The sequence below is a fragment of the Equus asinus genome, chromosome 3 (assembly GCF_041296235.1).
Source record: "Equus asinus isolate D_3611 breed Donkey chromosome 3, EquAss-T2T_v2, whole genome shotgun sequence".
NCBI classification, from domain to species: Eukaryota; Metazoa; Chordata; class Mammalia; order Perissodactyla; family Equidae; genus Equus; species Equus asinus.
Window position 1 is genome coordinate 44,768,914 of NC_091792.1, and position 14,178 is coordinate 44,783,091.

General features: G+C 39.4%; 1 protein-coding gene across 9 annotated transcripts in view; it reads left to right on the forward strand.

Moving 5' to 3' along the window:
• The first annotated feature begins 3,960 nt into the window (after positions 1-3,960).
• The window catches only part of TMEM144 (transmembrane protein 144), a 64,371-nt gene continuing 54,153 nt past the window's right edge, over positions 3,961-14,178 (forward strand). For 2 of the 9 annotated variants that reach the window (XR_011501993.1, XM_070504969.1), the window contains exons 1-5: positions 4,271-4,408; positions 7,481-7,652; positions 9,797-9,919; positions 11,219-11,318; positions 12,921-13,001. Coding sequence is in view for 8 of the 9 variants with exons in the window: in XM_070504969.1 (XP_070361070.1) it covers positions 7,544-7,652; positions 9,797-9,919; positions 11,219-11,318; positions 12,921-13,001 (413 nt within the window). In the remaining variant the exon portion in view is untranslated. Of the gene's footprint in view, positions 4,140-4,261; positions 4,409-7,480; positions 7,653-9,796; positions 9,920-11,218; positions 11,319-12,920; positions 13,002-14,178 lie in introns of those variants that run through there. The other 7 variants (XM_044767047.2, XM_014841346.3, XM_070504970.1 and 4 more) reach the window with 7 other exon arrangements.

Genomic DNA, 14,178 nt, shown 5'->3' on the forward strand with positions numbered 1-14,178 from the left:
CCATGCAGGTGTGGTTCAGGCTAATAACAAACCATAGTGCCTATGGGGCACAACTGACACTGCTCCAGAATATACATCAATTAACCCATTGGGCATCCGAAAGGATGATTTTATGGGGAAAACAATGTTTTTGGAAACTTTCTTCCACAGTGGCTCGTAAAGCATATGCTGGTTGCACCATACATCCTACACACTATCCTGGGAAAACACTTCATGGGTTGCAAAGTCACCTTCCCCTCCGTAAGGGACATTTTGAAGCACAGCAATTGAATTTTGTTCAAAAGCCACCATGTTTTCACATTGGGTCGGGGCCTTTCCTTGCAGAAGAGCAATGGCTCTAATAGTAGGTAAATTATTATTGGAAAGGATAATTCCTGTTTGTGGAATTCCTACCAAGTTACTTAGTGACCAGGAACTCGTTCCTCTGGACAAATAATTAAATCTATTTGTGACATTTGGCCAATAATGCAACATTTTAACTAACGGTATAATCAAAACTCAATTGGCAAAGCTTTCAGAAGCATTTAATCTCTCATGGCCAAAAGCTCTTCCACTAGCACTTCTCAATCTTAGATCTACACCTTTTGGTAAATATTGGCTGTCTCCTTTTGAAATAATAACAGGACAGCCTATGGAATTGGCAAAATGTATGAACCAACTCTGCTTAAGGAAGCTATATGACATTGTTGTCATGGTCTTACTGAGGTGCACAAAAGAAATGAAAGGTTGGTAGCTGATTCCTTTTACAGAGACCCCCCAGGAGACGAAGGCCTTAAGGATCACGGACTACAACCTGGAGAATATGTTTATCGGAAGAGGCGTCAAATAAAAGACTCTTTTGAAGCTCCAGTGGAAAGAACCAGAAAAGGAACTTCTAACCAGTCCAAGCGCTGCAAAATTAAAGGGCGCAGACTCATGGATTCACATTACTCATTACAAAAGGCTCCTCTGCCTGAGTGGACTTCAGTTCCTATTTCTGACACCTGACTTTGACTGACCAAGACAAATGCCTCTAAACCAGGATGAGAAAAAGCCAGCATCTGTTGTAGACAACTGTCCCAAGACTCTGGACCATGCATGTATTCCCAACCTTATATCTCCTCATTTAAAACCTTGTAATGCTTAAACTATGTACCCATTTTATCATGGTTCTATTTAAGGTTTTCAGAATACTATCATACTTGAAGTGATTGGTTTGTAACAGACTGGACTTGAAGGCCAGGCATTTATTGGGTGACTCCTATTGGAACTCAATGGTTATGTGGAACAAACCTCTGTCCCTGACACTTGCCCAGATGGCTAGGACACTGCCCTGGGTTTTCCTTGGATGCAGGAAAGGATTTACTCTGAACTAACAACTATTGCCAATCTTCCTCTCCTTGAGGATAGATGGGCTTGTTCAGGGTTCCACTGGTATGACCACCTAGCAGCTATATTTTTTCCTTCTTTGGGGCTGGAAGATGTCATATCACAAATAGAAGCCCTGACTAAATTTACTGAACAGAGCTTAACGATAGTCAAGCAGGAATAGCCTTTTTAAATATTGAAATGTCTTAGGGCTGGCCCTGTGACTGAGTGGTTAAGGTTCCGTGCATTCTGCTTCAGCAGCCTGGGTTCGTGGGTTTGGATCCTGGGCTCCAAGCTACTCCACTCATCAGCCATGCTGTGGAGGCATTCCACATACAAAATAGAGGAAGACTGGCACAGACCGTAGCTCAGGGCTCTATCTTCCTTAAGGAAAAAAAAAGAGGAATATTGGCAACAGATGTTAGCTCAGGGCAAAGCTTCCTCACAACAAAACCCCCATATATATAGATAGATATTTTATATGTTTATATAGATACTATATATATAAATGTCTTCAATGAGAAAGGCTGTCTTTCAAAACAGAATGGACTTAGATATTTTAACTTCATCCCAAGGTGGGACATGTGCAATCATTCAAACGAGATTTTCACACACTGAGGTATACAGGGTAACAAATCTGATTGAAAACTAATTTGGCTTGAGCTAAAAAAACCTGACTTTGGCTTATCAAACACACACTGTACATCTGCTTTAACCATTAAAGAATGCACTCTTTTAAGATAAGAATGCATAGTTCCCCTCCTATGCCCTATTGGTAACGCCCTATTTGTAATGTTCTGTTGGTAATGCCCTCTCAGTCCCCTTGTGGACATCAGGGTCATGTCGACTTGCTAATTTGCAACTGAATATCTCTTTGGAAACTTTGATGACTACTTACCCTGGTCATGTTTACTGTATGTTTTTTGTTCTAAAAAGATGTAAGACTGTACTGAAAACCATGCTTCTCCAGAGAGCTTCCTTCCTTTCTGGAAAAGTTCTTCCCAGGTTATAATCCTCCGTTCGGCTCAAGGAAAACTCACCTTATCTCTCTTATCTATAGAATGGCTATTGGTTATTTTGCATGGACAATATGAAACAATTTGAAAGAAAAGTTTTAGTCTAAGCAGAGGATGACGTATATTTAGTTTGGCTCTGTGGTACAGTGTAAAAAGCATTGAACTGGGATATTCCGTATCAAATGTCCTCAAGTCTAACTCAGCCCCAACTCACTTTTAGATTTTAAGGAATCAGCAATGTGAGCCTCAGTTTCTCAGTGCAAATCTGAAGCAAGAGCAAACCACATGATCACTGAAGTCTCTTATAATCACAAAGTGAAACAATTCTAGGTAGGAATTAGGCCCTATATTCTTGGGAGAGAGAGTTCACGTATGTATCTGTGAGAGTCCATGTGTGGAAAGGGGAACTTACTTCTTCAAAATTTTTCTGAATTGCTAAACTGATCTCTTCCCTTAAGTGGAAAGCCTAGCTTCTTTAATTCTTTAAGTGCCACACTTTCCCTTCCCGTCTGCTTATCTCATGCTCTAGTTTGTGAATGTGAGTAATGTTTGAAGCAGGACTTCCTTCCAGGATATCTTGTCTTTGGACAGTCTTTATGTTTTTCTTTCTTGTAACTCCACAACCATTACCAACCACTGGATCGTCTCACTGAAATGTCACTTCCTCAGAGGGGCCTTCCTTAAACTCTTAGACTAGGACAGAACCCAGTGCTTCCCCTTTCTGAATTTATTTGTTCATGTCTGTGTCACTTGCTATTCTGGAAGCTACATTAATGTAGGGCTCTGTGAAGCTCATCGCTGCACCCCTAGGGCTAACAGTCCGGAAGAGTGCCGTCCAACAGAACCTTCTGCAATGACAGAAATGTTCTATAATCTGCACATGTGGCTGCTGAGCACTTGAAAAGTGTCCCACGAACGACTGGATTTTTTATTCTAATTTAAACCTAAGTAGCCATATGCAGCTAGTGGCTACATATCAGGCGGTGGGGGACTAGAGCAATGTTTCCTAAAATCTAAATGTCAGGAATCCGCATTTTAACCCATTCCCCAGGGGATTAGGAACGGCAATAAAATTTGACAACTGTTGACCTAGAACGTGGTTCTCAAGCCTGGCTGCACATTAGAATCACCTGGAGGAAGCTTTTAAAAGAAAACATTCCTGAGCCACATCCCCAGAGATTCTATTTCAGTTGGTCTGGGTGGGTATTAGTATTTTGAAAAACAGAAGAAAACAAAAAAATCCTTCCCCAGCGATTGTAATGTGTAGTGAAGCTTGAGACAACTAGAACAGATGTTCTTAAATGGCGTAGTCCATATTAGATAAATATACAGATGAATGATCTACGTGCATTTATAAAGGATTAGTGACTACAAGTAAAATCTCGTTATGTCACAAGAGACGTTAGTAAGGTTAGTGGTTCAGATGAATTTCTTGATAGTAAAAAACATTTAAAAATCAACTTTAGATAATCTTTTCAACTGTGTGAAGTTCCTCGGCCTTTTGTTTTATCCATAAACAGGATAAACAATAGTTAGCTCTGTGACGTTTGGAGAAGGTGACATGCTCAGAGTTCCCTCAATAATCACCTCTTAAAATACACAAAAGTCTTTCTAGTTTACTGGTTAACAAAGGGCCTAAGGACTCCTCATCGGAGGCACAGGTCACATGACCTTGCGCTCCGGGACAACAGCTGAAGGAAGGTGTTTCTCAACCTGCTGCCCTGGACAAAACCGCCTGGTCTCCTTCGCTAGAGCCCTCTCTTTTTCATCCGCCAGGTATGTAGGTAATTGTCCCCCAGGAAGTAAAGGCTGGCCAGGCCGCCCGGGCAAGCCGAGGGAATGATGGCTCCGGGTCATGGGTGCAAGAGCCCTCCCTTCTCCTCCCGCTCGGTGCATAGGTAATTGTCCCGGCAGGAAGTAAAGGCTGTCCAGGCCGCCCGGGCGGCAGAGGGAATAAGCCGGATGCACGCTCCGCAGCGGCGAGGTGGAAGCAGATAGCTCCGATGCTGAGCAGGAGGGAGGTTCAGCCGCCGGCCAGCAGCGCAGTGAGTACAGCAACTCAAAAGGAAGCCCAAGCAGCTTTGCGGGGGGAGTGTCTCCTGATTTTTCAAAACGTGCTCATGATTAAACAGAAAATCAAGGCTCAGAATAAGTACGTTCAAGCAGTGCTAATTTTAGCCAAGACACCGGAAGAGCTTGCCAGGAAGATAGGAGGAAATTAGCATGAAACGAAAACTGAAATCTAAGTTGAAGTAGAACGAGCAGTATTGATCAGAATATACCAAACACTAACACAAAAAAAGTCTGCATAGTTTAAATTGCTTGGAGAAATTTCCAGAGAAAACATTGACTGATAAATGAAGCAAAAGTATTAAAATAAAATTGAATGAATATAGTCTAATAAAATGTCAGTGGACACAAAAGTAGGCATTAAAAACTACTTGTATTTAAAAGTAGCGTGACAACTCGTTTAACTCCACAGGTTTGCACTAGAAAGAATTGGGAGTGATGATAATGATATTCTTTTCCACAAAAATTTCATTGATTTAGAAAGTGGTAGCTTCTTCCTTAAAGATAGTAAGTATTGCCAATCTGCATTGAAATTAGATCACTTGCTCTCTGAAATGTGCCGGAGCTGTGTACAATAAACTTCATTTATCTGCAGGTGACAACTTTAAGTGAATTAACACTAAAGTTCATTCACCCGTCAAAATGCAGTTCAAGTGAATTAACACTAAAGTTCATTCACCCGTCAAAATGCAGTTCTCGTGCTCTGATTAGCACTTCAAATTATTCTTTCAGTGGGTGAACTCTGAGAGGTTTGGGGTTGTCAATATTCTTTAATACAGCCATTATTTCCCTAAAATAATTTGCTACTTTTGAAGGTTAGGCATTCTCTTATCAATGTGCTTATAAAGATTTTGTTTCACTTTGCTTATTTTAATTAAAATGGGGAAAAAATGGTTTCTTAGCTGACAGCTCGTCCTGTGTCTTTTTAGTCTGGTGATATCCTTCCCAGATACCTCCTGCCCCTAGGACTTTTTGCTACTGGGATATCTTAGCAGCAATCTACCTGCTTAACCCTTGAGCAGTAGCCCCTGTGAGCCATTACAGGTCTAGAACTTTCTTTCAGCTTAACACTTAAACTATTATTTTATTGAAATAGTGTTACTGTTAGTGTTTAATATGCCTCAGTCTCTCTTTCTCAACTACATTCCCATGGAGGATGTTGTCTTACCGGCAGTGTTTCTTGTCTGTTTGTGATTTTTTTAAAGAAAGCGCACATAATTTCAAATAATTTTTCTTACTAAAATTTATTGAGCAGTTTTGAAGTTATCCCTGTTTTCAGTTAAATAATCATAATAACGCCAAAGAACATATATTGTAGGTAGTTGTATATTTGTGTTCTCTGTAAGAACACATTTAAAAGCAATACATGGAAAAATGACACACCTTTAAAGTAAGTATTTATCACTGTAAAATAGAATAACAAGGAAAGGTGATTACAGATATATTTTATTCAATACATAGCCACAAGAAATTATCACTATAGCATTAAATTTGTAGGGAAATAAAAAGACTGGATTATCCTCCATTCCATCCCAGAGGACTTAAACGGTGAAGTGAACCCAAAGGTCAATGTGCAAAATATGAATTCAAGATGGTATTGTGGGCAGACTCTGGTTACCTCCTGTGACCAAATGACCCTTTTGTGTTATTTTTTTTCTCATGTAGTTTGTACAGCTACAAAAGATGGATTGTGTTCAGTAGCCTTTTCCAAAGGTTGTCTTATGAAAAATGGCTGGTTCTTGACTGTTTGTGGGATTGGTCCTTTTCTTCATGGAGAAACCAGAACTTTTTAATAGCCTTTGCAGGGTTGTCCAATAGAACTTTCTATAATGATGATAACGTTCTATAATCTGCACTGTCCAGTTTGGTAGCTACCGGCTATATGTGGCTATTGAGCATTTGAAATGTGGTTAGCGTGGCTGAGGAACTGGATTTGTTTTTCTTTTACTAAATTTTAATGAAAATTTAGTTATCCATATGTGGCTAGTGGCAACCAGATGGCACAGATAGCTGACAGCACGTTGTTCTGCTGGCTGGCTAATGCTATTGCGCAACACGCCGCTGCTGATCTTATACTGTAGGAGATTCCTGAAGAGATTCTCCAAAAATCTAAATCTTAAGCAGATTTAGGCCATTCTCAAAGAGATCTTTAGGAGATTCTTCTAGCTGTTCAGTTTTTTAAAAAGTCGTAAAAATATAGGGTTTCATGAAGTATTTAATCCACGCTGTGAGGATACTACTGATGAAGAAGAGTGCCTTTATCGCAAGGAGATCCTGAGTATGTAGCGGCAATACAACCTAAAGGTGTCTTTAAGCTTATGTCTGAAATATAACAGAAGCTTTGCTTGTAAGGCACTGATCATTCTGAAATTCTTCACACGTGCTGTCTCATGTGATTGTCGTGACAACCAATTGAAGTAAACAGAGTCCTAGTCCATAGATCTTTTCATTATACCAGTCCCCGTACACAGGAGAATTTTTTCATAGTATAATAAAAACTGTATTCAGATCTTGGAAGCAGTTAAGTTTCTAAGCTCTAAAGACAAAGTTTGTTTTTTAAATTTTTTTTTTTTTGGGGGGAAGTTTAGCCCTGAGCTAACATCTGCTGCCAATCCTCCTGTTTTTGCTGAGGAAGACTGGCCCTGAGCTAACATCTGTGCCCATCTTCCTCTACTTTGTATGTGGGATGCCTGCCACAGCATGGCTTTTGCCAAGTGATGCCATGTCTGCACCTGGGATCTGAACCGGCAAAACCCTGGCTGCCAAAGTGGAACGTGCTCACTTAACCGCTGCGCCACCGGGCCAGCCCTGTTTTTTTTTTTAATTATAGGTTAGTGATCAAAAAGCATTCCTTGATAAAATAAATGAAAAAGTGAATGAATGAACATGGAGTGTGAACATAGTACATAATTTCATAATGTCCTAACTCTTTACTGGAAGAAGGAATCAGCACACTTTTGAAAAACAATAAATAGCATGTATTAATCAAAATTCGTTCACAGGTTCACAACTTCTTAATTGTTTCATTTTTATTTCTTTCGTTTCAGAAGCTCTTGAAAAGTACATCAAGTCTAAAGTGAACCAGTTCGCTCTCGGGCAGGGCTGGAACCATGAGCGCTAATGGAACAGACTTGACCATTGGTTTCATCTCCTCTTCTGTTGCTGTCCTTTTGTATGGCTCAAACTATGTACCGCTTAAAAAATATGATACCGGTGATGGTAATTATTTTTCTTTCATTGTTAACCTTAAATTATTTTTAAATATGAAATTCTCCTGTTTGGTCTTTTTATAATGAAGGCTGCAAAAGTAAATTTTGTTGAACCTGATGCCAAATGAATAGAGCTTAGAATAAATCATTTAATAATGGCCATGCCAGTTTATCCAAGAGTTAGTCAGTATAGGATAACCTTAAGATTGTATTTCATGGTGAAGCTAGGATGGATGCTGTCAGGAAACCTTTGTAGCCGTATCTGTTATGTTTACAAAAGAAGGAAGTTAGTTCTAATAACAGATGTTTTGAAAGCACAAATTTCCAACACGATTGATATAATAGAGAACAATTTGAGTATCACACGAATTTTGTGTTTGCTTACTGCAGTGTTGACTCTGACAAAACACTAGGTGAACACAGAAAACTGCACCCAGATGGATAAAGATGCATAGTAATACACAAAATGGGCTCACAAACACCCCTCACACATCCACCAGCTCCCTCAGCACCATACCCTTCCACGTCAGCTGTCAGAACCCTCCATCCTCCAACTTCACAGTAACTCACAAGCTGCACCAGTTCCAATGCCCACTTCATAACCCAATTTCAGGTCTTTTTCAAGTTCAAGTGCCATATTTATTGTAGCACTTGTGAATTTCTTAACCACTGAACCAGTATAAAAGTGTACTACCATTTTTGTTAGGTTCTTATCTTTTTTTTAATACTTTGTGGATGAAGTTTCTTGTGTGGTGCCCTTAGCCCCATTTTCCCCATGAGCTCTGTGGCTTTATTGCATGGTTTTGCACAGTGCAGTGATTTTTAGGAACGCACGTGGTCACATGATAGTAGTACTGACTGTAATGTGAATTTTAGGTAAGGAGAAGCGACAGTTTTTTTTTTATCTACCTACCGTTCATATTAGAGCCAGGAGAAGGAATCGGAGATGTTGTGGTCAACACTTATTGGGAAGCAGATGCATTATCACCCCAGTTCCTTATATCTTGATACGACCTAGACAATAGGATTACAAATCTTTTTCCTCCAGAGCCTTTCTTCTTGTTTCCTTTTGAGTTAAGACGGGAATGGAAACTAATAAAAGAAGAACAAAAAACATGCTAAGGGGTAGAGGGCTTCGCTTTGAAGTTATTTCACAGCAACTGTGCGATCCTGAGCAAGACTTACCAGCTGTTTTGTTCTCAGTTTCTCACTTGTAAAATGAAGAACTTGTAAATGAAGTTTCCTTTCATCTCAGTGATCCCGCTTTTTTGTCTCAGATGTTAACAGCCATTTTTTTCTCTCCTCCACCATAAGATTGAATAGAAATAGGCTAAAATCTTCCAAAGTTAGAGTCAGAAGTGCTACATTGAGTTATGACTGCCTTAGTATTTCTTCAAATGTTGACTTTTTCTTTGTCCTGTTAATCCCTAAACCCTTGGTGGTACAGAAGCTCAGAAAGGTACAGCTATTCCCCACATCACCATGTGATCTTCAGATAACTAGCAAATGGCTCCCAGAGCATAGAAAGGAGAATAACCCCGACCTAGAAGGCTAATCCTCAGGTTTGTGATGTCTGGCTCATCGCAGGCGTTCAACTCTAACTGTATGGGGTCTATAGGTGGCCATAAATGAGTTTGTGTTTATGCCAAAGGTGCATAAATGATCCTCAAAGGTTTAAATCACCGTTACGCTATTCCCAAGTTCCTAGTGCCATGTTTTTGTGAGGGATAGTACTAGATGTGGCATCTGAATAAAAAAGACTTGGTCTTGCCAATACTCTTTGGTAGAAAATTCTTGATTTGTCTAATAGATGAAAAAATACAATGTTACATAGGGGAATGTACTGTATATAGAAAGTTTGGGAGTCAAATTTCCAAATTTGGGTTTAAATTTCAGTTCTGTGAACTGTTAGCTGTTTAGACAAGTTGCTTCATCTCGGATTCATTTTCTCTATCTTTAAACTAGAATTAGTTATGGTGGAGAGTATTTTGTAGGAATTATAGTAAATGTGCAAAGTGCCTGGCATATAGGCATTCAATAAATTGTGACCGTTCCTATAATAACATCGCATTGATATTCCCAAGTATTAATTTTCTCAAATCAATATGTGTAATCTGATGTCAATCAACTGATGCCAATTTCTTTTATTTCTAGGAATGTTTCTCCAGTGGGTACTTTGTGCTGCCATATGGTTGGTTGCCTTGGTGGTCAATCTGATACTACGTTGCCCTAAATTTTGGCCTTTTGCGATGGTTGGGGGCTGCATATGGGCAACAGGTAATGTATGGTATGATTTATTCTTTTATCATTTAATACTTTAATCAAAATAATTCTGGTTCATAATAGAAGGAAATAGCACAAATTCTGAATAATCTTTAGTCATAGTTACTAGAAATTAACACTTTAGTTTCTCTTATTCAGATGCTCCGTAAGTGTTTTTGGTGCATTTCCTGACTGTTTCCTCTCAGTAGTTTCTATCTTAGTTCCTGATAGAAAATTAATATAGCAAACATGTTTCAATTGCGCTCTGTTTAAGCATAACTCATATACTAGTTTAAGTGTTCTGGCCTTTCTTTCTCTAGCATGTTCTTCAGAAAATATTCATTAAATAGTAGTCTCTACTAATAGCATTTTTAGGACTTCTCCTTAAAGGTAAGCAAACTCATTTCAAAAGCACTGGCAGAAAAACAAAAGCAAACAGAAATCTTCCCTCACTTGTGTTACCAATTCCTGAAATTACATAACTAGAATTTATGCCTTTGCTTGGCCAATCAGGAATGCTTTCCTTCTATTAATATAAATGCACCCCAGGAGAACTTTCTTCTCTTTAGCAAAGAGAATTCCAAGTATCAAGTATCAAGTGCCCAAAGAAGAATATAGCAAGAGAAGGAATGTGTTCTAGGGAAAATATTTAGGAGACACTTGAATCCAGAAGGTATGATGAGAAAGAGCAGCCAGAGAAAGAGCTAAAGAGAGAAACAGGAGGGAAACAGGAGATGAAGGCAACTTGGAAGCCAAGAGAGTAAACTTTTCAAGAGGAGACTGCAGGACTGAGGCGAGACTGCTGGGGCAGTAAGAACCATACAAAACAATCATGGTTTTGCCCTGAGTGACCCTCAAGAGCACAAGGCCATGAATGTGGAACTCTAGAAGGGAAGTCAGTGAGCATGAAAAACCACAGTCTGGGGTCATATCGGGCCAAAGACTTCTACCAGTGGTTGGCCCTGGTTCGAGTCTAAGAGGATGGTCACTACTAATTTTATCATTGACAGCTTCTGCAAAAAGTCATAGAACAGAGACCTATGCTAAGGATGAAGAGCATTGGTGCATTTAGGCAAGGAGCTAACTCAACATTTTTCTTTGTAGGATTTTGCCCTAAGCCAAGTGCTTTTAGCCATCATACTCATGAGTTTAATGCCCAAAAATGTGGTTATTTTATTTAAAAAGTGAGGAATTGTGCTTTACTAAATTTTTCCAAATCCCATAACCTTCAGTTGAAGTTAAAATAAAAATTAACTTATAAATGTATTCTCTGTATTGGAAATAATGTCTTGCTTCTGTATGTGACATCCACAGGGAACATTGCTGCTGTCCCAATTATCAAAACCATTGGTTTAGGCCTTGGAATCTTAATCTGGGGATCATTCAATGCCTTAACTGGCTGGGCAAGCTCAAGGTAACACAAAGCAAACAATTTCAACTAACATTCTCTATGCTCATACTCTATGTAAGGCAAGTGCTGGGGGTTGGGCTAGCTGAGAGAAACAACATAGGATTCTTACCCTCACAGAGATTACAGCTGGTAAGACAGATGCATAAAATATGCTACCTCTAATTATTATTTGCCCTAAGTTCTAGTATCTGATCTAGATATTTGATCAAGATATAGTAAAGCATTATCTCTAGGGAATGGAAGTAGGGAGAGAGGAATGGAACTGATGTTCATTTTCATTTTCTATTATGTGACAATTTGCTGGACATGTTATATGCATCCTCATCTCTTTTTCACAAATATATGAGGTTTGCGCTATTTTACAAGAGCGCTGATACAGAAAGGGGTTGAGTCACTTGCTGAAAGTCACAGAGCTAATAAGCTAGGATTTAAACTCAGGTCTTCTAGTTCTAAAGCACATATTCTTCCCTCTAGAGGCTGGTGGTCAGGGTCAGCAAACCATGGCCCAGCTTCCAACCATTTTTGTAAGTAAAGTATTATTGGAACACAGCCAAACCCATCCATTTAAGTATCGTCTGTGGCTGCTTTTACACTATAATGGCTGAGCTGAGTAGTGGTAAGAGACCATCTGGCCCACAGAGCCCAAAATATTTACTCTCTGGCCCTTTAAGGAAGAGTTTGCCCACCTCAGCTCAAGAGCTGGGCTGTCCAATAAGGGTGCTGCAAACCACATGTGGCCATTTATGTTTAAACTTAAATTAATGAAAAATTGATAAAATTAAACATTCAGTTCCTCAGTTGTGCTAGCCGCATTTCAAGTGCTCAATAGCCGTATCTGCCTAGAAGCTACACTACCGTATAGTGCAGCTGCAGAGAGCCGCATCATCACAGAAAGTGCTGTTAGACTGCTCTGCCCTTGATCAGCATGAAGATGAACATTCAAGCTGAGTTTGGGAAAATGAGTAGCAGGGAGGCGGTTACTCTTACCTTACTTTTTGGGCTCCTCTTCCCACTCAAAGCACTACAACAACCTCAGTAATAACAAAACAAGCTAACCTCCCATCCTTTCCTTTCTGTCCTTTTTCCACTCCTTCCCTGCTTTCCACCAGCACTGTTTTCTTTTTCTTTTTCTTCTTGCCTCCTTTTCTCTTGCCTCCTTACGGTGATGGTTAGTGACAATCACTACGATGTCAAGGCATGAAAGAAAGGAATTTAGGGTGAGGCCAAAGAATAGGGACCTTTAACCAAGCAGTTATTTAAAAGTCTATTTCAAATACTGTACAAAATTGCAGCCAACTCTTTAGCATTCAATTTGCCACTTAATCTATGTTTTCTTCCTTCTTCCTTAGTCTTAATAAGACTGGAATGTTCACAAGTACTTTTGCATCTACTATCTCCTTTAAGCTTCATAAGAAACCTGTAGGGTAAATTTTAAACATGAGAAATTGAGGCACAGTGAAGAAAGTTAATCTATCCAAGTCGCAGTCAGTAAGTGAAGGATCTGGGGTTCATCTCAGGAATCTGACCCTGAGGTTATGTCCTTAAACACTGTGATGAACACAGTTTCGACAGTATCCACTTTGGTGGGACTTTCTCCGTTTCCAGGTTTGGCTGGTTTGGAATGGATGCAGAAGAAGTAGCAAAACCACTGCTGAATTACGTTGGAGCTGGGCTCTCAGTATTAAGGTACGCGGCCGTTTCTAACGATTGAGCTTTTCTTCCCAACGTTTAGAATGCTTTGTAAAGATCCTGATGTGTTTATGTTTTTTAAACTGAATTTCATAAGATCGACATGATTTTTCCTCAGATTCCTCCTTTACATTGACAGACTTGGCTTTAGAGGAGAAGAAGTGCCAGCTCTGGGGTCAGGAACCCCGGCTTTAGCTCTCAAAAACTCTAAGACCCTGGGAAAATCATTTAGCTGCTTTGCCGCTCGCTTTCATTATCTGTAATATTTAGAAAATCATCACACGTAGCTGATAAATTAGAATCAAACGGCACATTCAAGTATTTTGCAATCTAAAAAATGGTACATAAATAGATGTGACGCTGGCTTCCTGATGCCCCTGAAATAGCCATTGATTCTCTCTTGTTATTCACTTTTTGCTGCCTAGTTTCCACTTTCCCGTCACCTCACTCAACTCTTCTTAACCAGGTTAGATAACCACTCCGTCACCTATGAAAACACACTCATTTAAATACCTGCTTTCGGTTCTATCTGTGCCTAGTTGTATGCACTAAATGAATGAGGATGAAAATGACTTTGAGTCTCTGTACAGCAGGGTTCAGTCAATAAAACTCTAACAGGAATTAGGTCACCTTAAATTCAGTCCCCTTTCCTCTCTAGACTACATTTATATTCCCTGTCAGTGCTTCACATAATGGATAGCGCTGCCTGCAAAGATTTTAGTACTTTTTTATTCTTCAGGGAAAGAGCACTATATTTCTCTTCGTCCTGCAATGATGGCTTTTCCCCAGCCACATTCATGAACAATCTCTTTGTCATTAAAATGTTGCCATAGAGAGTGGTTCCAGGCCAACTGGAGAAGAAATAACATAGATTGTTCTAAAATAGCAGATTCCTGACATTTTTGGTTAGAGGCAATTTTATGTATTTTATACAATTCACACAGCATTCTAGCTTTGAATAGCTCACTCAAACACAATTTCTTTACACCCAAAAATTGTAATGTGGCATGCCTTAGTTTTGACTTAATTGTAATTTAAGGCCAATTTACCCAGTCAATCAGGCATTGTTTTTCTTCATGTATCTCCTTTCTTTAGAAAGTTACATTCTCTAAAATTGCAAATTATTTATGTTCTACCACTTCTACCTGTGTGACCCCAGGAAAATCACTTAATT